Below are 20,232 nucleotides of genomic sequence, written 5' to 3'. Positions count from 1 at the left end.
TCATCTTCCTACATTTTATAGTGGGAATAGTAAAACGAAAATCGACTATACTCTCATAAGGCAACGATATTTTACCACCGTCACTGACAGCAAAGCCGTTCCCTATGAGACCATCGCACCTGTTGATTGCCTTCCTCCGAATCAAGCCACCGATAAAACAGCGTGAGGAACGCACTGGCCCACCGCGTATTAAATGGTGGGCGATTTCTTGAGAAGAAAAAAGAAATATACGAATGGCGATGTTGGAATAAAAGTCCGTGAAAAGACACGACTCCTCCGCAGGTTACTCAACGATAAAACGCTGGCGAATTGGCAAATTTACAAGAATGCTAACCGAGAAGCAGAATATCTACGATAAACTGGACACTCAGAATGCCGAGAGAGATCTATATCGACTTGTCAGCCGGCGCGAGCGCACACAGACATGACATGACAAGAGAGGTACTTTGCCTACAAATTTGTTCATCCTCCACTAACACGAACATTACCGACGTTTGGAGCGATTCCACCTGTCAGCGCCACTGAAGTTAAAGAAGCATCCAAATGAATAAAATTGGGAAAAGGAACTGGACCTGATGACATCGCATCTGAGCTATGGAAAGCAAAGAGCGCTCAAGTTCAGTGAATTCTTTAACTGGGTTATTCAGAAAAGTAGAACACCATCTAACAAACAAGAAAGTACCACAGTTCCATTAAGGAAAAAGAAAAGTAGTCCAGCAGAATATTCAAATTACCGTCCGGTCCGGTTGTTGTTCCATATTATGAAGATTTTTGAACTCATTCTTGACAACCGTATTCGTGAAATCGTTGAAATAACCGTGAATCAAGCACACAAGAACTACAGCCGCAATACACAATACGCGGTTACTCATGGAGAAGCATCGCCCGCTTTACATTGCATTTCTAGAGAGAAAGCGTTCGACCGTGTGCCACATGAACTCATCTGGTATGCAACACAACACCTAGTACTAGAGGAACCCGTGCGCTGGGTTAAATTACTACACCAGAATCCGAAAAGTAAAGTTCAAAGTGGACGGTCATCTAACGTCCAGCGCCATATACACTGCGTTATGCAGATGATGTTTTCCTGACGTCTCATAGCAAAGATGGTTTCGAGAAATTGTCCAAAAATGAAATGATCGCCTCATACAATACGGTCTCAACTTGTCCAAAAATGGAATGATCACCTCATACAATACGGTCTCAAATTGAATCTGAAAAACTGAATTTTTGAGGACCATCTCCATGTCCAGATGTCTGAGTGGTTAGAGCACAAGGCTATCGTACGGAAGGTCGCGGTTCAAATCATACTGATAGCAGTGGGATTTTTATCGTGATTTGACGTGGGATGCCAGTCGACTCAGCTGTGAATGAGTACCTGAGTCAAATCAGGGTAATAATCTCGAGCGAGCGCAATTCTGACCACATTACCGGACAGTTACGGTATTGAATGAAGTGCTCTAACACACTTCAAGGCCCTGATCCAATATGGATTGTTACGCCAACGATCATTATTATTATTATTATCTCCATGAAATAGGCACTATCACTGTCGATGGCAGTAACCTGCCCAGGACTGAGTGTTTTAAATATTTCAGTGAACTGAATTGTAAATTGCTTTACGTATCAGCACAACCTGGATGAAGTGGCGTACCAAAACTGGTGTTCTTTGTGATCAACGCATCAATGAACTTCTCAAATCAAAAATTTATCACAATGTCATCCATCATGTCGCTATTGGCGATTATGGAAAAACTACAAGAGAGGCGTCTTCGATAGTATGGTCATGTAATTCGCGCTAAAAAAAACTTCACTCGTCAAGGTTGGTCTGAACATGGAAGTCGTTGGCAAGCGACCAAAAGGCGGGCCGAAACAACGGTGGCTTGATATGATGGTGATTTCAAGGCCACATGACTTAGCCTTGATAAAATAAAATGGCGCAGCCCATCAGGGCGAGCCGACCCCGCTTGTGAACGGGGCAGAGCCTAAAGGAAAAGAAGAAGGATTAATAGCAACTATATATTAATCCAATAGAGCTCGCTTGCTAAAAGCATAAGTTCCGCGCACGAAGGCAGTTGCTCCGTCCATTATTTTTACAATGGTTATTTAACCATATCTACGTTTGTAGATATGTACGCATTATATATGAGTACGAATTGTAAAATAACCCCTCACGGTACACACGTAGATGATCCGAAATGGAATATTTGGTCGGTTGTTTGTAATTTGTAAACAAAGCGTGTCAGCTGCAAGCTGAAATTGCAAATTGAGATGCATACAAATATATGTGTGCACTGAGAGGGATTATCCCCACCTAAAAGCTAAAATATTTATATGTATATGCGTATTTCCTAAGTAGCGATTATTCATATGCAGGTGCTGTCTGAGTCAATTGCGCAACCACCTGTTTGCTTCAGACACAGACATCTGTCTGCCTGTTGTCTGATACAGACTGTCTGATGTCTGAGGTTAGCTCAGAACAGAACACAGAATTCGTATTCGCACTAGTCAATACGAATACGTTTGTATTCATTTTCGAACGTGAGAATAGTCATATTCGTATTCACTTGTGTAAATACCAAAATATCCATTCTTTTGAATACGAATATATTCGTATTCATAGAGAATCATCGTACCCGCGTTCTTTGAGAGTAGAGCATTGCTCGGTGTGCAGCCTTTTTCCGTTCCGTTGGTAGCTTACATTCATCATCGAACCAGTCGCTCTAAATGTTTTTACGATTGGAACCAAGTATGTTTGTGGCCTATATTTTGCCCTTACACACTAGTATTATACTATCGGTATAACAATGGACCTTTATTCCACTACATATTTGTTAGCTCTTCTAGAAGTTCTTTTACTACGATACTTCACATTAACGGCATTAATACTCCACCTTGCCGACAACTTTGGGTTGTATCCACGACTATACTATTGGTCCATATTAGTACCTCCAATAACATAGTCTTGAACATCTCTCTTGTTCAGAAAACAAATACGTATGTCGTTCACCCCTCTACCTGTAGGAGCGTCCCATACTTTTGTATGCGAAGTGTTAGCGAGTGGTTCCAATTGCTCAAAGGTCAATATCATATTCTAAATGTCGAACATTTAAGGGGGTCATCCCGTGTGTCAGATTCGCGGAATCGATTTTTTTTTGGCTACGATTGTATCTAGATATAGTGTAGAATATATAGGCAAAGTGATTTTTTGATATTCGGAGTCGTTCGGCCAGATTTATGTCGATCGACGTAATAAAGCTCATATTTATCGGTCCAAATGACGTTCGAATGACTTTGCTAAAAGGACAAAAATTGAAGCCAAGGCTGTACATGTGTTTCTTCAGGAAACCTAAGGTTTATGGAATAGGCATAGCAGATTAATGGTCAGTTAAGGTTTTATGGCTAAAACTGACATTCTACTTTTTAAATGCGTTTTTCTCGAAACCGCATGTTCAAAATCGGCTGCCACCATAGCCCAAAATCTATCCAACGAAATTCTTTGAAATTTTCAAGACTTACTCAGAACATATTTCTACGGTCCGCAAACTAGGATAATTGCGATTCGTTCAGTCGTTTTTTTTATTCATTTAAGAAGCCGTGAAAAAACACCGAAATTCGCAAAAAAAAAGTTTAACACCGCACCAAAAATTTAGTTTTTAAAATTTTTTAATAATCTTTGTTTGCGGACTGTAGAAAGGTCTGTACGTTAAAATGCCATTTACTTTTTTTCTTTAAGATGTTCACAGCACCCTCTAGAGTGCCAGCAGAAAAACACTTTTTTTTGGAGATAGGTGCATAAATTGCCTTATATTTCAATAACCAACTATGCCATCGGGGTGGAAAAATTATTATGGACGCTCAAGATATTAGTAAATCTATGGTGAAAAATTTTTATTTTTATCTTTTATCCAGTTCTTCACAAAAAATTTCTAAAAAAAAGCCAAAAAAACGGCCTTCACACGGGATGACCCCCTTAATAGACAAGGGGTAGCTTCCTCCAAAGTACAATTTTTAAGTTGGGGAATTGCACTCATCCAATTCTAGTCGTTATTCCTCAGACGCATTAGTAACGATTAGGAATCCAACCTCTCCGTGAGATCCTTCACGTTCTGTCGATAATTAAGTTGACGTATTCTTCTATTTACATTGCTGAATACGCCGATGATTGCAGTTGTTTGGACAGTGCACCTTAATAGAATTACTCACAAATCCTTCTTTGGCGATAATAGATTTGCACTTTCCACATTTCTTGAGATTTTATTAACGAAAAACTCCACGCAATTACTCATACTCATGTGTGGATATTCCATTGTTTTCATCAGGATCGCAGAAATAATATCACGGAAGTCTTGTTGCTGTCTCGCAATAGATTCAATAGGAATATGCTGCTCATGCAGAAATAATAATAATAATAATCGTTGGCGCAACAATCCATATTGGATCAGGGCCTTGAAGTGTGTTAGAGCACTTCATTCAAGACCGAAACGGTACACCACAGTACACTGTGGGAGGCAATGTGGTCAGCATTGCGCTCGCCCGAGATTATTACCCTGATTTGACTCAGGTACTCATTCACAGCTGAGTCGACTGGTGTCCGACATCCAGTCACGATAACAAATTCCTCTGCCCCCAGCGAGATTTGAACCGCGACCTTCCGCTACGACAGCCCAGCGCTCTAACCACTTGAGCCATCCGGACATGCAGAAACGTTCCGCCAATTATCCAACTGGAAAAGTCATACAGCACTAGTTATTTTTCATCATCAGCGACACAACAACCGGTATCCGATCTAGACCTGTCTTAATAAGGAACTCCGGACACCCCGGTTTTGCGCCGGGGTCCACCAATTCGATATCCCTCAAAGCTGTCTGTCTTCCTGGCCTACGCCATCACTCCATCTGAGGCAGGGTCTGCTTCGTCTTCTTTTTCTAACATACATATTGCCCTTATAGACTTTCCGGGCTGGATCATTCTCATCCATACGGATTAAGTGACCCGTCCACCGCTACCTATTGAGCCGAATTTTATCCACACCTGACGGTCAAGGTACCGCTCATAGACTTCATCGTTATGTAGGCTACGGAATCGTCCATTATCATGTAGCGGACCGAAAATTCTTCGAAGGATTCTCCTCTCGAACGCGGCCAAGAGTTCGCAATTTTTCTTGCTAACAACCCAAGTCTCCGAGGAATACATGAGAACTAGCAAGATCACTGTCTTTTACAGTAACAGCTTTGACTCTATCCTCCTATCTTTATTCTTTCCGTTTGGCCAGTGCGATTTGGTGTTGTTGGTTGGTTGATTTTTGGTGCTGACGTTGCCACCGTATATTTTATCTTGCCTTCATTGATGTGCAGTTGAAGATTTCGCGCCGCCTGCTCGATCTGGATGAAGGCAGTTTGTACGTCTCGGGTGGTTCTTCCCATGATGTCGATATCGTCAGCATAGGCCAGTAGTTGGGTGGATTTAAAGAGCATTTACCTCAGCATCACGGATCACTTTTTCCAGGGCCAGGTTAAAGAGGACGCATGATAGGGCATCCCCTTGTCTTAGACCGTTGTTGATCTCGAATGGTCTCGAGAGTGATCCTGCTGCTTTTATCTGGCCTCGCACATTGGTCAGGGTCAGCCTAGTCATTTTTAAGCCGATGAATTGCATGGACTGTTTCTTCCATGCTTGGTGGTGGCAGCACTTGTCCGTCGTCTTCAGTTGGCGGGACCTCCAAATCGCCGATATTCTGGTTGTTGTCAGTCCAGTCCGAGTCTCCTTTTGTGGCTTCATAGGGAATTGTTTTCCGTGCATGCTTGTCAGCTCTACACAACCCCCAACCTGAAGGACCAGGTTGTACAATTTCTCCCATTTTTAAGCTCGGGAGACTCGCCTTCACCACCTCCATCTGCAGCATTGGAGATAGGGTTTGGTAGTAAAGCTGTTGGTGTTGTTTCAACAGGCGTTTACCAGGTTTAATGCTCCATCATGGGTACCAATCCACGTTCCGCCCTGGGATCTATACTACTCTTTGAGTACGTTATTTTTACACACCCCAAAAAATTATTTTGTGGAATTTTCGATTTTTTTGTTTTTCACTTCCATTTGACACCTTGCCACACACCAACTGAAGCCCAACACACTTCCCTCGCCTCCCACTGTGCAAGCAATACATCACTATTTGACTCCTACGCCAAAGAAACATATCTTCTTTCCAATGTCTGATATCACTAAGGCTTTTTGTTCGGCCCGTATTTTGCTCGCACGATTGCGTCAAGAAGTCGGCCGTAACATTGCCGCCTACGTTATGGTAGGACCAATGTTACCGGGGTAATCCAGCATCAGGGAGGCTTCGTTCAGTTATGCAGTTATGGTGACTGCAGACTATCCCATGGGCACGGTTCCATCGTGGATTGAGGGATGCTTTTTTGGACGGATACGTCGACGCAGAAAAAGTCCGTAAAATGGAAAGTTGAAACGTTAGAAGGCGTATCTTAATACCCATAGTTAGCTAATATTTATGTTCTTAAGAAGCGCACGCAAGTCCAAATATTATAAAATTTGTGGTTTAATAAATTAACATTCTTATTTGCTATGTGAAACCAATAAATATAATATTTTAAAAAAAAATCATTCCTCCGCCTTCTTTTCAGGAATCGTTTCTACCACAGAACGAGGATTATCCAACCACATATCGTATTTCGAGTTCAATACAAAGTTTTTACTAGAACTGCACATGGTGCAAACTACAGTGAGCATTTGATCCTTCTCGTTGTATCCATTAATTTGTACTTCGGCGGAAACACCAGGCTTCAAAACTATTCCACAAACTTTACAAAGTGTTCGCTTCATTTCCGGCTCCCTGGAATATTGAAAAGAGTTGGAATCACACGATTAGAATGAAAAGTTTTAAAATCATCGTTACATTCTCAGAACGGTCTTTTTCCCAACGGATTTACACATGTTTCCATAGTGGCAAGCGAGAACTGGATTTTTTTCAACCATCAAAGCCGAAGCTTGGTAGAGAAAATTCATACGACTGAATACGTCGCGACCGTGGCATCCTTTTTGCTTGTTCGCCATGACTTACTCATGAAACTTAAAAATGGGGATCTCTGCTTCGCATTAAAAACAGACCCTTACAATTATGAAAACAAATCCTTGTTTACTAACCCACAACAGGTACTGTCAAAACTATTCTCACTTTCAAATACCGGACTGCATTACCTATGCGACTCTAAACAGCTGTTTATCAGCAAACTCTACGTGCAATTCGGCATATCTGACGCACCCCTGGGGTTATCGTGTTGTGGTCTTAGGCGTTTGTTAATACTAAATGTTTTCTTAAAATTCATTCGTTATTTTTGTAAAATGCCAATTGTACTCGGCGGAGGACTAAGTGGACTATCAGCCGCTTATTATCTTTCAAAACGTTACATTCAGCCGGTGACGGTGGTGGAAGCCTCGAAACGATTAGGCGGTTGGGTGAAGTCGGAGCCGGATCCCGAAAAAGGGTTCATTTTCGAAGCAGGACCGCGAACAATCAGACCAAAAGGGCCGGCTGCTGCAAACACACTAGAACTATTGGAAGATCTCGGTCTAGAGAATGAAATTCAACCAATATACCCACATCATCCGGCGGCAAGAGTACGGATGATCTACGCAAGGAATAGATTGCATGTCCTTCCTTCTAGTTTAGGAGGAGTTATGAAGCAAACATCTCTATTCAAAGAACCTTTAATAAACAGCGTATTCCATGATTTAAAGGCTCCGCGATCTTCACAACTTCTGGATGATGAGCCGATATACGATTTCGTGTCGAGACGTTTTGGAAACGACGTCGCACAATACGCAATCAGTCCAATGATTTGCGGAATCTGCGCTGGTGACGCAAAAGAAATCAGCGTTCGATTTCTGATGAATGATCTTTTCGAAAAAGAGCAAAAATACGGAGGCGTAATCAAAGGTATGTTACTGGGATCACTATTCGGAAAACGGAAATCTCCAGATGAAAGCCTTAAAAAGGCGCAAAATAGCAACTTGGCAAAACGGGCAAAGGAAGAAGGCTGGAGCATATATTCCTTAAAGGGAGGACTTGAGCAGTTTCCCCGCGCACTTGCCGGAAAGCTAGTGGAAAACAACGTTGAAATCAAGACAAACGCGGAGTGCAAAAAGCTGAAGTTTTACAATGATCGTGCTGTCGTGAACATCAGCGGCAATGAACATGAAACAGATCATGTTATAAGTGCCTTGCCGAGCCACAAACTGGCGAATCTTGTTCAACAAGAGCATCCATCCCTGGCATGCATGCTACGGAGCATCCCCTACGTGACTGTGGCAGTTGTTAATGTACAATATGACCTGTGCGATCTTCTCGAAGATGAGGCGTTTGGCTTTCTTGTGCCGCCCAGTGAAAACCTTCCAATTTTAGGAGTAATTTTTGATAGTTGCTGTTTCAATATGAATCGGAAAACTGTCCTGACCGTGATGATGGGCGGCCGGTGGTTCCATGAACATTTCGGATTGAAGCCGTCAACAAAAGACATTCTTAAGACAGCTTTGAAGCATTTGAAAAACATTTTAAAAATCGAGGAGACTCCTTCGAAAACCGCTGTGCGGATCCTGGAAGACTGCATTCCACAGTACACGGTTGGGCATACTGCTCGGGTGGAGAACATCCGGAACTATATTGAACGGAATGGATTGCCTTTAGCCGTTTGTGGGGCAGCTTACGACGGAGTTGGAGTTAATGATGTGATATTGTCTGCAAGGCGGACGGTAGAGTCACTTACACAATGTTAACGTGGAATTTGTAAGGACGAAAATTACATATTAGACTAGACTGATTTATTATTTATAATGATTTTGTAAAGAATTTATATGTGGCATAGGTAACCAATTAAAAAAACTGTTAAACCATTTTTTTTTATCTCTTTTCTTTACTAAAAGCTTGCTTTGTAAAATAAGGACATATTTATTCTGGGGTACCAAAAGTACCTCGTTGGCAGTAACAGACAATTCTAAATTAAAACTCAGAACTTTCGAGTGACACTGCTGTCCACTTCCCTGTCCTACATACATCATGAAGGAAACATTATTTTGAAGTAGTCTCAATTTGGCATTACTTCATTTAGAAGCAACCAAACCAGGAAACTCTCCCCTCGTAGCCTGTTATAGTTCATTGTTACACTAAGAACATCTAACACATGAATATGGAAGCTACGGCTTTTGAATCTCTAGATGGTAAGGAGTTTTGCGCCGAGGTCCACCAAATCGATATCCCTAAAAGCTGTCTGGCGTCCTCACCTACGCCATCGCTCCATCTCAGGTAAAGTCTGCCTCGTTTTGTTTTTCTACCATAGACGTTGCCCTTATAGACTTTTCGGGCTGGATTATCTTCATCCATACGGATTAAGTAGCCCGCCCGCCGCAACCTGTTGAGCCGGATTTTATCCACAACCAGACGGTCGTGGCATCGCTCATAGATTTCGTCGTTATGTACGCTACGGAATCGTCCATCCTCATGTAGGGGGCCAAAAATTCCTCGGAGGATTTTTCTCTCGAACGCAGTCAAGAGTCAGCCAAGTCTCGCGCCGCCTGTTCGATCTGGATGAAGGTAGACTGTACATCTTCGGTTGTTCTTCCCATAATGTTGATATCGTCAGAGTAGGCCAGTAGTTGGGTGGGCTTGAAGAGGATGGTGCCTCTCGCATTTACATCGGCATCGTGAATCACTTTCTTCAGGGCCAGGTTGAAGAGGACGCATGATAGGGCATCCCCTTGTCATAGACCGTTGTGGATGTTGAATAGTCTCGAGAGTGATCCTGCGCTTTTATCTGGTCTCGCACATTGGTCAGGGCCAGCCTAGTCAGTCTTATTAATTTCGTTGGAATACCGAATCCTTTCATGGCCGTGTACAGTTTTATCCTGGCTATGCTATCATAGGCGGCTTTAAAGTCGATGAAAAGATGGTGCAACTGATGTCCATATTCAAACAGTTTTTCCATTGCTTGCCGCACAAAGAAAATCTGATCTGTTTCTGATTTGCCTGGAGTGAAGCCTCTTTGGTATGGGCCAATGATGTTCTGGGCGGATGGGGCTATCCGGCCTAGCAAGATAGAGGAGAATAATGTCTCGTTTCCAATCGTCAGGCATTGATCCGCTGTCCCATACCTCCAGCACAAGTTGATGAACCACTTGGTGTAACTGGTCGCCTCCACATTTAACCAATTCGGCTGTAATTCCATCGGCTCCTGGCGTCGTATGATTTTTTAGCCGATGAATTGCAGGGACTGTTTCTCCTATACTTGGTGGTGGCAGTATTTGTCTGTCGTCTTCAGTTGGCGGGACCTCCAACTCGCCGATGTTCTGGTTATTCAGTAGCTCATCAAAGTACTCAACCCATCGCTTCAATATGCTCATTCTGTCGGAAATCAGATTTCCCTCTTTGTCTTGGCAGGATGAACATCGAAGTGTATAAGGCTTTATCCTGCTGACTTGTTGGTAAAACTTGCGCCTCTGGTGTGGTTGCTCCCTCTACTTTTCGAGTTCACAGACTTGTTGGTTCTCCCAGGCTTGCTTTTTCCGTATGTGAAGTCGCTTCTTCGCTCGACGGGGTTCGTAATAAGTCTCTGCGCGTGTCCACGTTCTTTGAGAATGCAATATTACTCGGTATGCGGGATTCTTTCGTTCCGTTGCTAGCTTAAATTCATCGTCAAACCAGCCGTTCCGACTCCTTGTGCGGCTGGGGTCAAGTATGTTTGTGGCCGTATCAATGATAACATTCTTCAGGTGGTTGTGAAGATCATTTGTTAATGCGTCATCTCCAGGATCTCTGTTGACTACGGTTATTGCGGCATCCATTTCCCTCTTATAGGTGTTGCGGAGGGCTGTGTTGTGGATGGGTTCAGTGTTAACTCTCACCTGATTGTCAGAGGGGATTCTGGGTAGTATTGTTATTCGAGCTCGGAGCACCAAACCAGCGAGATAGTGTTTCGCGTCTATATTGGCCCCCCTATATGTTCTCATATTCATCAAGGCTAAGAGGTGGCGGCGTTCGATCAACACGTGGTCAATTTGGTTGAAAGTGGTCCCGTCTGGAGAGGCCCACGTATGTTTGTGGACCGCTTTCCGCGCAAACCAGGTATGAGAGCCAACATATCGCCTAAATACGGGCTCCGTCCCTCCTTGGCTGTTAAAATCCCCAGGTATGATTTTGATATCATATCTGGGGCAGGCTTCGAGGGTTCGTTCTACTGCCTCGTAGAAGCTATTCTTCTCCGACTCTGCAGTCTCCTCTGTGGGGGCGTGAACGTTAATGATTCTTATATTTCTAAATATGCTTCGCAAGCGCAGAGTGCATAGCCGTTCGCTTATGTTTTCGAAGCCGATAACAGCAGGCTTCTCTTTTTGTGGCTGACTAAGAAACCCACTCAGAGCACATGGTTTTCTGGATGGCCGCTTTAATATATGGTGTAGCGAATCTTCTCCAGGGAACAGGTCCCTGTCCAACGCATCTCCTCTAACACTGTTACATCAGCCCTATATTGGAACAGGGTATCGGCCAGTTGTTTGGCAACTTCATCTCTGTACAGAGAGCGGACGATCCATGAGAAAATGCGCAAATTGATATTCCTTTGTCGTTATGGGACTGTATCCGGTAATACATCAGTCAGCTGATACAGAGCAGTTTTGGATGACCATCCTGCTCGGTAAGCGTGATGACACGTGTCTACGACCTTCTCCACTATTTTGAGTACGATCGATATTAGGCAAACTGGTCTGAAAGATTTAGGGTGAAAACGATCCTTTTTACACGCTTTCGGAACAAAGGGCAATTTTGCCCGCCTATATATCCCGAGGCTAAGCTGCCCGTTACCACCCTTAGAAGAGACTCTAAGATTATTTCTAGGCCTCTCTGGAGTAGTGCTGGGAAGATGCCTGCTACCCCAGGTGAATCCAGTGGTTTAAAGGTTCCCACTCGCAGCCGAGGAGACGTGGTAGGATCCTCCTCTCACAGTACATGTAACTTAAATAAATTGAAATTAATGTCCATGTTTTTTACAGTTAATATATAAATTAAGAAAAGAACTAGGTATTGTTCCTTATATTCTATTTTTATTTTCCTTCCGCATACAATTGTTTCGGAGACCACGTGCCTCCTTCTTCAGTGCTAGTACCTAATTAACCTGTCTTAAACTATCCCTATTTATACCGTAACTTTAAACTCTACTAATTATTCTGTAGTTGTTACGGTATGTCCCTCTTCCACCATATGCCTTGCTACCATTGACTTGATGTTTCGAGGGTCGTCGCTTTTTCGTTTGGTGTACTCTCTTATGTATTCCCCGAATCTTGTGGTCACTAGCCTTTTAGTCTGACCAATATATACCTTTTCACATTCTGGGCAGCTGACCTTATAAATCCCACTCATCTCTTTTTTTTTTCATTTTGTCTTTGGTTGAACCTAGCTTAGTTCTCAGTTGTGTGTTAGCACTTGTGTATTTCTTATTTTACTCATTAACGATGAAAATGTAATGCTCACTCTGATAGGTGGATTATCCCTTTTTTACTGTTTGTAGAGTGTTGTGAGTTCATTCTATTCTGTTGTTTAAGTAAATCACTCCCTACTATATCCATTTTCCACCGCTGTGTCTTTTATGTTACTTGTTTCCTTTTTGAAGCGCTCTTCCGTCAATGGTGTCACTAGCAATCTATGTATCATACTGCAGTAAGCCGCCATTTTCTGTCCATATGTGTGTTTTGACATCCTCGGTATGGTACGTTGTGTGTGAGTTTTCTTTCTGAATATGTCGAACTCGAGTTTATTGCTGTTTCTTATTATTGATAGGTCCAGAAACGCTATTCGTAGGTCACCTTCCTTTTCCATTGCGAAAGTTATGTTACGGTGTATGTTGTTTATTGCTTCCAGTGTTTTCTCGATATCTTCGTTTGGGATTATAACCAATATGTCGTCTACGTAACGTGCCCAAAATTTTAGCATGATGCCCTGTTTTTCAATTTCTTCTTCTATGCTTTTCATGAAGATTTCGCTTGTCAAGGGGGATAACGGATTCCCCATTGCAGTTCCTGAGGTGGTTTTGTAAAATTGGTCCCTACAGATGAAGTAGTTCTCATTCATGCAGAGAGCTGCTGATTTTGCGTAGATTTTCGCCTTTTTCCTCTCGTTAAGTTCCACACATTGTTCCGTTAGCCAATCCTCTAGTTTCCAAATGGCTTCTTTGGTTGGTATGCTCGGATATAAGGCTTTTACATCTAATGATACCAGACAGGTTTTTGTTGCATCAAGTTTTTTCACTAGCTCCATGCTGTTCTTTACTGGATACTTGCTGTGATAATTTCCGATTGTGCTTATTTCTTTCATAAGCTACTTTGTAATTTTACAGGTTGCAGAGTTGGTGTCTACTATGATTTCTCGTGTCTCATTACCTTACTTATGGATTTTTGGCTGGATCCTCACTCTCGGTAAAAACGGGTTTGGCATCCTCATGTCTGCAATGTTTCCTACTTTCGTTGAACGCCTTTTCTACCCTTTTTAGGAAGGAAAATATTTAAAGTATAAGGAAAAATACCTAATTATTTTCTTAATTTAACTTACAAAATAATGACCAGCAACGTTATATCTACCATTGTTTAATCTAAGTGGTCTTGGGCATCGACTTAAATATTTACATAACAATAACAATAATATTAGATCAATAAATGCTTAATTCAACTAATCCAGGACTTCGACTGTATTTACAAAATCTCTTAAAGTGTTTCGTATTTGCCCTGGATATTTACCATAGTTGTGTTGCGAGGCTGAAGGTTGAATTGACTGCAAACAGGTATTCTCTAGCTCTTGCCTCCAAAGTCCATGTTGCACGCAGCCGTTAGAATCTTCCCAATCAATATATGTTTCCGGGCAGTATGTTTCGGAAGCCTCCTTGTTGAGTAGCAGGAAGTTATGCATTGCCACGCATGCTAGCACTACCATTTTAGCATTTTCCGGCATCATGTTAATAGTTGTAAGGAGCACCCTCCAACGTGCAACAAGAACTCCAAAAGCATTCTCAGCGACGCGTCTGGCTCTTGACAATCTCTTGTTGAAGACTTCATCCTCCTTTGCGCGTAGTCGGCTTGGATTTACGATGATGTTGTGCCGTCACATCAACCTCATCCCTGCCTCCGATGACACGAGGTAGTTTTATCTGCTCCATGGCAGAATTGGATGCAGAATGGATGATGCATTTGGAATTTAGACTTAGTAGTATGTATTTGCCACTAGACGTTCCGAATTCATATGCCAGTGAACGGATAGTGAACACGTTCAGTGCGTTTATTTTATTCCTCCCCGAGTGAAAGAAAGGAGAATGAGTGACTCGAAGGCTGTGCAGAGTCTTTCAGAGGGATGAATTGACCAAGTTGGACTTTCTTTGAAAACAAGATGAAATTTTCGCGAAGTCGAGAGTTGAGTCATCACAAACTCTTTTGGAAGTACACCATCCGGGTGAACAGGTAACAGAAATGGAAGGGAGAGGAGGGTTGGCGCAGACCTTTCAACACAAAAGTATTGCAAGGAGAAAGGTTCTATACTTTTCTTCGAGCACTTCGAAACAACTGGCTTGGATGATACTAAAGGAGCGTATAGAGCACAAAGAGCAACTTATAGGAAATATTTTTCTAGCATGTCTAGCTGTGGGCTACGTGGGCTACCTCTTGGCAGCAGGTTAAGATAGCATTCATACCTAAACCTGGGAATGATGACTATTCAAATCCAAAGAACTTCAGACAAATGAACTTAATATCATTCTCGCTGAAATATTTGGAAAGACTGGTTGAGTGTCATATTCGAGCGCTATGATATCGCAGCGGAAGGTCGCGATTCAAATCTCATTGATGGCAGAGGGATTTGCATCGTGATTGGATGTCGGATACCAATTGAATCAGCTGTGAATGATTACCTGAAGCAGATGAGGGTAGTAACCACAAGCGAGCTCAATGCTGACCAGATTGCTTCTTAGGGTGTGCCGCAGTCCTCTGGTGCACCGCTACGGCCTTTCTTACTGTCCTGGGTTCTGGAGGTCTTATCTCTCGAATAAAAACAAGAGTGGGCTGGTTCCTCGGAACGATATACAACAGTCTTTCAGACTGAGCTGTATTCAATTCTAAGGGCAGCAAACTGGGAGCTTGCCAGCCTTCGATCGATTTGCCACAGAGCCAGACGAACGGTTCAGAGGGCGAAAGGTAGGATCCATCAAGGGTAAAAGGAGCATGCCTATAGCGAAGCTTGCAAGAACCTCAAGCTCGCCACCCAGCGGAGTAAGAGGGAATGTTATAAGGAGCTCTGTTTGGAAGCGGACGTAAATCCGTGGGGTAGCGTCTATAAAATCGTCACAGGAAGATTCAGAGGTCGATCATCTCCGTAGATCACGTACGTGAAAATAATCAAGGCGTTATTTCCCCAGCAAGAGGAGGGTACGGACACCGTCCAGCGCTCCCTGAATGTGACGCCGACTCCACCAGTCACCAAAGAGGAGTTGCTGGAGATCTGCAGTCGAATAGGCGACAGCAAAGCTCCGGGTCTGGACGGCATACCGAATAAGGCCCTCAAACTTGCCGTCAAATATAGACCGGATATGTTCGCGGAGCTGTTTGAAACGTGCATGTCGGATGGTGTCTTTCCTGGACCATGGAAGCAGCAGAAGCTGGTGTTGCTGCCTAAGGCTGGCAAACCTCCAGGGGAGCCGTCCTCCTATAGACCCATATGTCTTCTAGACACTATGTGGAAACTAATGGAGTAGATTATTTATAATAAATTAGTCCCAGTCGTCGAGAGCCAAGGGGGCCTTTCAGATCGGCAGTATGGAGTCCGTAAAGTCAGATCAACCATTGATGCCATCAAAATAGTTACTGGCTTGGCCGAAAATGCAATTCACGGAAGGGGTTGTACCAGCAGATACTGTGTGGTGGTCACCCTGCATGTGAGGAATGCATGCAACTCAGCCAACGTCTCTGGCGACGATTGGTGTTTCCACCTATCTCGCCGCTATTATCGATAGCTACTTGCAGGTATAATACCGATGATGGACCCAAGGAGTGCCTTGTCTCCGCGGGTGTCTCAAAGGGGTCTGTACTGGGCTTACTACTGTGGAATATTATGTATAATGATGTACTTAACCTTTTTTAGTGCGTAAAAATCCCATACTCTGACGTGTCCAGGCCAGGGTCTTGGGACCACAATATCTGAGTTTTCCTCTCGTTCATTTTTTTTAGTTCTTTTTTAATTTTTTGAGAAAATTTGTTATTTGGTTTATTGGATTTAAATTTTTTGGATAATGTCAAACTTAGTCTTTATTTTAAGGGCGTCCTTTTCCTTTTCTTCTTAAACCCGCCAATTCATACCAATTTTCATAGGTTTTTTAGGATATCACTGCTCTCTCTAACCAAATTCGATGGCCTTTCACCGTTGCCCATTTATTAAATCTTTACAGATCTTACCAAAGAAAACAGCGTAATTTTTCACCAATCACAACTATATTATAAAAATAATTTACACACGACATAAGTACAGAACACGGGCAAAAACATAACACAACAAATCAACCATTTCCCCTTCCAACACACATCATTTGGAAGTTTTCAACTTCGAGGCACTATTCGACAAGTAAATGGCGCGCAAGCCTCTATCATTCGCTGCTGCTGAAATGGAGCGATTGGCTCTGCCCTCTGAGATGAACTCTCGCCGGTTAAGTTTTAAAATTGGTAAAACTATTGGATCCTGGGCTCTTGTACACGATCCTCTTGATCCCTTCGCGACATTTGAATTTTTTGCAGAGAAGATGAAGTGCGTGGCAGGGGACCCGGTAGCCAGGTATTTGCTCTGTGATGGCAAAATTAAGTTCATGATTGGTGGCATTCGAACAATCCTCGCTGATTTAGAAGTAGTGGTTAGCGTCTTAGGGGCTGTTGGAATGGTGCTTATGCCGAGAGAAGTGATGGCGTTCGATGAGTTTGATGGGAATATTTGACGGCGCACGGACTGTCCCGACGATAGGCCTGGTTGTTCCAGTGACCTTGATATTGACTTTGAACTCCAGGCGATTCCATTGCTTTGGATATTGTTGAGATCGGTAAACTGGCGACGTCTTGAGATCATAGGCACTGAATTTATACGTAAATCCTTCTCGAGCAGACGGGACAAGTCCATGTCCATGAAAATAGATTTGGCTTCCGGATGGATAATGAAACTTCCATTGAAGTTGTTTGCACTGCTCTTCTGATCATCCTCCACGGTATGATCACTGTTTTCTCCTTCTGACTCGTGGAAGTCGAACTTCTTCCCAACAACCCGTAAATGGGGGAACGCAGTGGTCCATTCGATTATCTCCCTGCGCAATTCCGGATCATTGTCAGGTAAGGCTTCTTCACCGAAGAACATACGCTCGATCCGTTCCCATTCTAGCTGGTTTTGTTTTATTGCATCCTCAGCCCAAGGAATCGATCCTACGCTGCTCCGGTCATGACTACTAGACGAGTATAAAATTTTATGATAATCGTCTGAATCGGATGATGCCAAACTTTCGTCATATGTTCTTGTTATTGTCACGGCCGACATTTATTTGCACACTAAAACTGGGCGTTACTTTACTGTGATTACACTAAAATGTCCAGTTCTTAGTTCCCAAACATTTTTTCCTAACAATTAGTGCACAAACAAAACAGTCTTGACATTGAAAACCCGAAAAAAATATTATGTCGCTTTCCGATTTTGCGTGTTTGATGTCAAAGCGACTTTTGCATTGATTTGACATTTAGTTGTGGCGGGGAATTCAAAGGTATTTTCGTTTCGTAAGAGTATTGACACAAAATATTCACTTATAAGCATCATAGACTTCGAAGTTACATTTTACGAAATGCCGATTTTCTCATCTCTTCGTTTTAATCATTTGAATTGGGGCGGTTTATAAAAGGGAAACCCTTTGAAATCTCTACTTTCCGAGCAAGCGACAACCTAAATCAGCTGTTTCCAGCATAATGTCTGCAGTTCTCCGAGCAGGTTGGTAAAGTCCATAGGCTTTTCAAAAAGTGGGTTTTTAACCTGATTTATTTGCAGCATCCAATTGTCGTCAATTGTGCAAATCATACTCCACTAGGATGGCATCGACAGGCCCGATACAAAGTGCAATACAAGAAACTCTCACAGAAAACTTGCAACCCGTTCACCTGGAAGTCATCAATGAGTCTTACATGCACAATGTTCCCAAGGGCTCTGAAACTCACTTCAAGGTCCTGGTCGTATCTGAGAAATTTGAGAATTTGCCCTTAATAAAGGTAAGTTGTGATTGAGACAAACTTTGCATCTATTCAATAACTTTTAAATTGTGGTTTAGAGGCATCGGTTGGTGAATGAACTCGTGAAAACTAAGCTGGAAGGAAACTTTGTTCACGCGCTTTCCATAGAAGCAAAGGTTCCGTCGCAATGGAGCGCTGATTACAAGGTCGATCCAAGTCCAAATTGTAGAGGAGGATTTGGAAAGTAGAAAAATGTGATTTCCTAGTATTAATTCAAAGAATAAAATAAATAAGTTCTCAGTATAAATATTTGTGTTTTGCTCTTATTGTGTAGTAACTTGTTTAATTGGTCGATGGTCACACAGAGGGAGACCAGAACTTTTTTTGTTTAGGGTACGTGAATGTAGTACACCGTTGCGCTTCCAAATAAACACCTTTCATTTCATCAGAGAACTAGCCTGGAACGGTTTATTGCATTACTCCAGCTAGTCCTTCTGTTCTCCCGCCTGCCAGGGAATTCTTTTCAGCAAGGGGAGGGCTGAGGAAGAAGAACAGTGTTACTTCAAGGAATCCCCTGCCAGAAGAACTCGAACGTAATGCGCAACACGGCTCCATCGGTTAGGGCTCGTCAGCATCTCTCTGGCAATGTTGTCTGGAAAAAACTATCCTGTGTTTAAATAAAGCTGTTGAAAAAAATGTGCTCTGCGTCGTGCCATCCCAATCTTGTGCAGGTAAGACTGAAAAGCTCCGTGCCCACTTAGAAGTTGCGTAAGGGAATAGTCAGGTGTCACCATCCTTTTGACTCAACCAAGCACCTAAGTTATAAATGAGCCGTGTAGTCCATCTCCCTCTTGTGTCGTTTTGCCAAAAGGCTCATTCAGTGTACGTTGAAGTTTTTCACGACCAATCACCTCCCTTGCGCTCCTTAGCAAGAAAGACAATGGGAATCACTCCCGCGATCATCACCACAGCCCAGAGTTAGTGCAATAGGCAGACGCCAACCACAAAGCTCCTCGTCGTTGTATTTGCGCAAAGCGTTTACGATATACTTATTTTCCAAAAGAATCAACCCATACCTCCGCGCTGCACTCATTAGAAGACGTCGCAAACTAAATGTGAGACCCACAATGTTTGCCATTAGCCGATATAAGCTGTAGCCTTGTCCGCTGCTGCTTTGATTTGCACGAAAAAGTTCATCTTTGAGTAGAATGCAGGGTACCTAACGCCGATTGATATGGGACGCAATGTCTGGATTCTCTTTTTAGTCAGAATGATTATTTTTTTCCAGTGCAAGACTGAGACCATGAGCAGTCATCCATCCGCTTGCATTACATCATTCACTGTGGATTTCTCTGCTCTAAAACCAAACGGTCTTGGGGATCCGGCAGCACGTATCCCTTCACCGATTTTACTCCTGATGAAATTTTCGAGCACTTTCTGGTAATATGAATAGAAAAACAGCAAAGGCACTCCTCTGAAGACCGAGTCAACTGAAATTAAAAGTGGCTCAAAAAGCTCAAGGTCGGCTAAACGATCTTGGAAATCCTTTTACGGAAAAAACAGCAGCGTGACTGAAATGGTTACCAGATGCTGTTTGCCCACTTATATACAATTCATAAACACGACCAGTATGTCTATTGTATAAGGGGGCAAACAACACCTAGTAACCATTTCGGCTACGCTGCTCCTAGGGCACTAACTGTCTGGAGTCTATTTCTTAAAAACCTAAACCCAGACACCAATTATTTCGAAATGAAACAGAAAGGAACTTTTAACGTATTTAGGTTCGGTACCGAAACGGCGGGGGATGATTGCAAGCTCAATATGAGTCGCACCTATGTCTTGCTTGTGGATTTATATAAGGAAGCGAAAAATACCTAGGGACCGCTTCGTTTACGCTGCTCCCAGGGCAGAGGTGAGACAGTATCTGATGAGTTACTTAAACTCTAG

At 42.8% G+C, this 20,232-nt stretch overlaps 5 protein-coding genes across 6 annotated transcripts; 2 read left to right on the top strand and 3 right to left on the bottom strand.

Moving 5' to 3' along the window:
- Nucleotides 1-6,537: 6,537 nt before the first annotated feature.
- On the bottom strand, nucleotides 6,538-7,163 carry LOC119651986. The gene is made up of 2 exons (XM_038055901.1): nucleotides 6,914-7,163; nucleotides 6,538-6,850 (listed from the first exon to the last, which is right to left on the bottom strand). Exons 1-2 carry the CDS (start codon nucleotides 7,069-7,071, stop codon nucleotides 6,619-6,621), a joined length of 390 nt encoding a protein of 129 aa, XP_037911829.1. The 5' UTR covers nucleotides 7,072-7,163; the 3' UTR covers nucleotides 6,538-6,618.
- Nucleotides 7,164-7,258: 95 nt separating this feature from the next.
- On the top strand, nucleotides 7,259-8,909 carry LOC119651985 (protoporphyrinogen oxidase). Its single transcript, XM_038055900.1, has one exon. The coding sequence runs from the start codon at nucleotides 7,360-7,362 to the stop codon at nucleotides 8,788-8,790; it is 1,431 nt and encodes a 476-aa protein (XP_037911828.1). The 5' UTR covers nucleotides 7,259-7,359; the 3' UTR covers nucleotides 8,791-8,909.
- Nucleotides 8,910-12,607: 3,698 nt separating this feature from the next.
- On the bottom strand, nucleotides 12,608-13,315 carry LOC119650965. The gene has a single exon (XM_038054219.1). It carries the CDS (start codon nucleotides 13,313-13,315, stop codon nucleotides 12,608-12,610), a length of 708 nt encoding a protein of 235 aa, XP_037910147.1.
- A 3,190-nt stretch (nucleotides 13,316-16,505) lies between these two features.
- LOC119652694 lies at nucleotides 16,506-17,795 on the bottom strand. The gene has a single exon (XM_038056971.1). The coding sequence runs from the start codon at nucleotides 17,603-17,605 to the stop codon at nucleotides 16,616-16,618; it is 990 nt and encodes a 329-aa protein (XP_037912899.1). The 5' UTR covers nucleotides 17,606-17,795; the 3' UTR covers nucleotides 16,506-16,615.
- Nucleotides 17,796-17,878: 83 nt separating this feature from the next.
- LOC119652695 (bolA-like protein DDB_G0274169) lies at nucleotides 17,879-18,589 on the top strand. 2 transcript variants are annotated; one of them, XM_038056972.1, is made up of 3 exons: nucleotides 17,879-18,046; nucleotides 18,104-18,321; nucleotides 18,381-18,589. In XM_038056972.1, the coding sequence occupies exons 1-3, from the start codon at nucleotides 18,025-18,027 to the stop codon at nucleotides 18,528-18,530; spliced, it is 390 nt and encodes a 129-aa protein (XP_037912900.1). In that variant the 5' UTR covers nucleotides 17,879-18,024; the 3' UTR covers nucleotides 18,531-18,589. The 2 variants fall into 2 exon arrangements, with proteins under 2 accessions (XP_037912900.1, XP_037912902.1); XM_038056974.1 differs by having other exon boundaries at nucleotides 17,890-18,050.
- Nucleotides 18,590-20,232: the final 1,643 nt, after the last annotated feature.

The sequence above is a fragment of the Hermetia illucens genome, chromosome 3 (assembly GCF_905115235.1).
Source record: "Hermetia illucens chromosome 3, iHerIll2.2.curated.20191125, whole genome shotgun sequence".
Lineage (NCBI taxonomy): Eukaryota > Metazoa > Arthropoda > Insecta > Diptera > Stratiomyidae > Hermetia > Hermetia illucens.
Note: the sequence above shows the minus strand (reverse complement) of the source record. Positions and strands in the feature narration are given on the sequence as shown.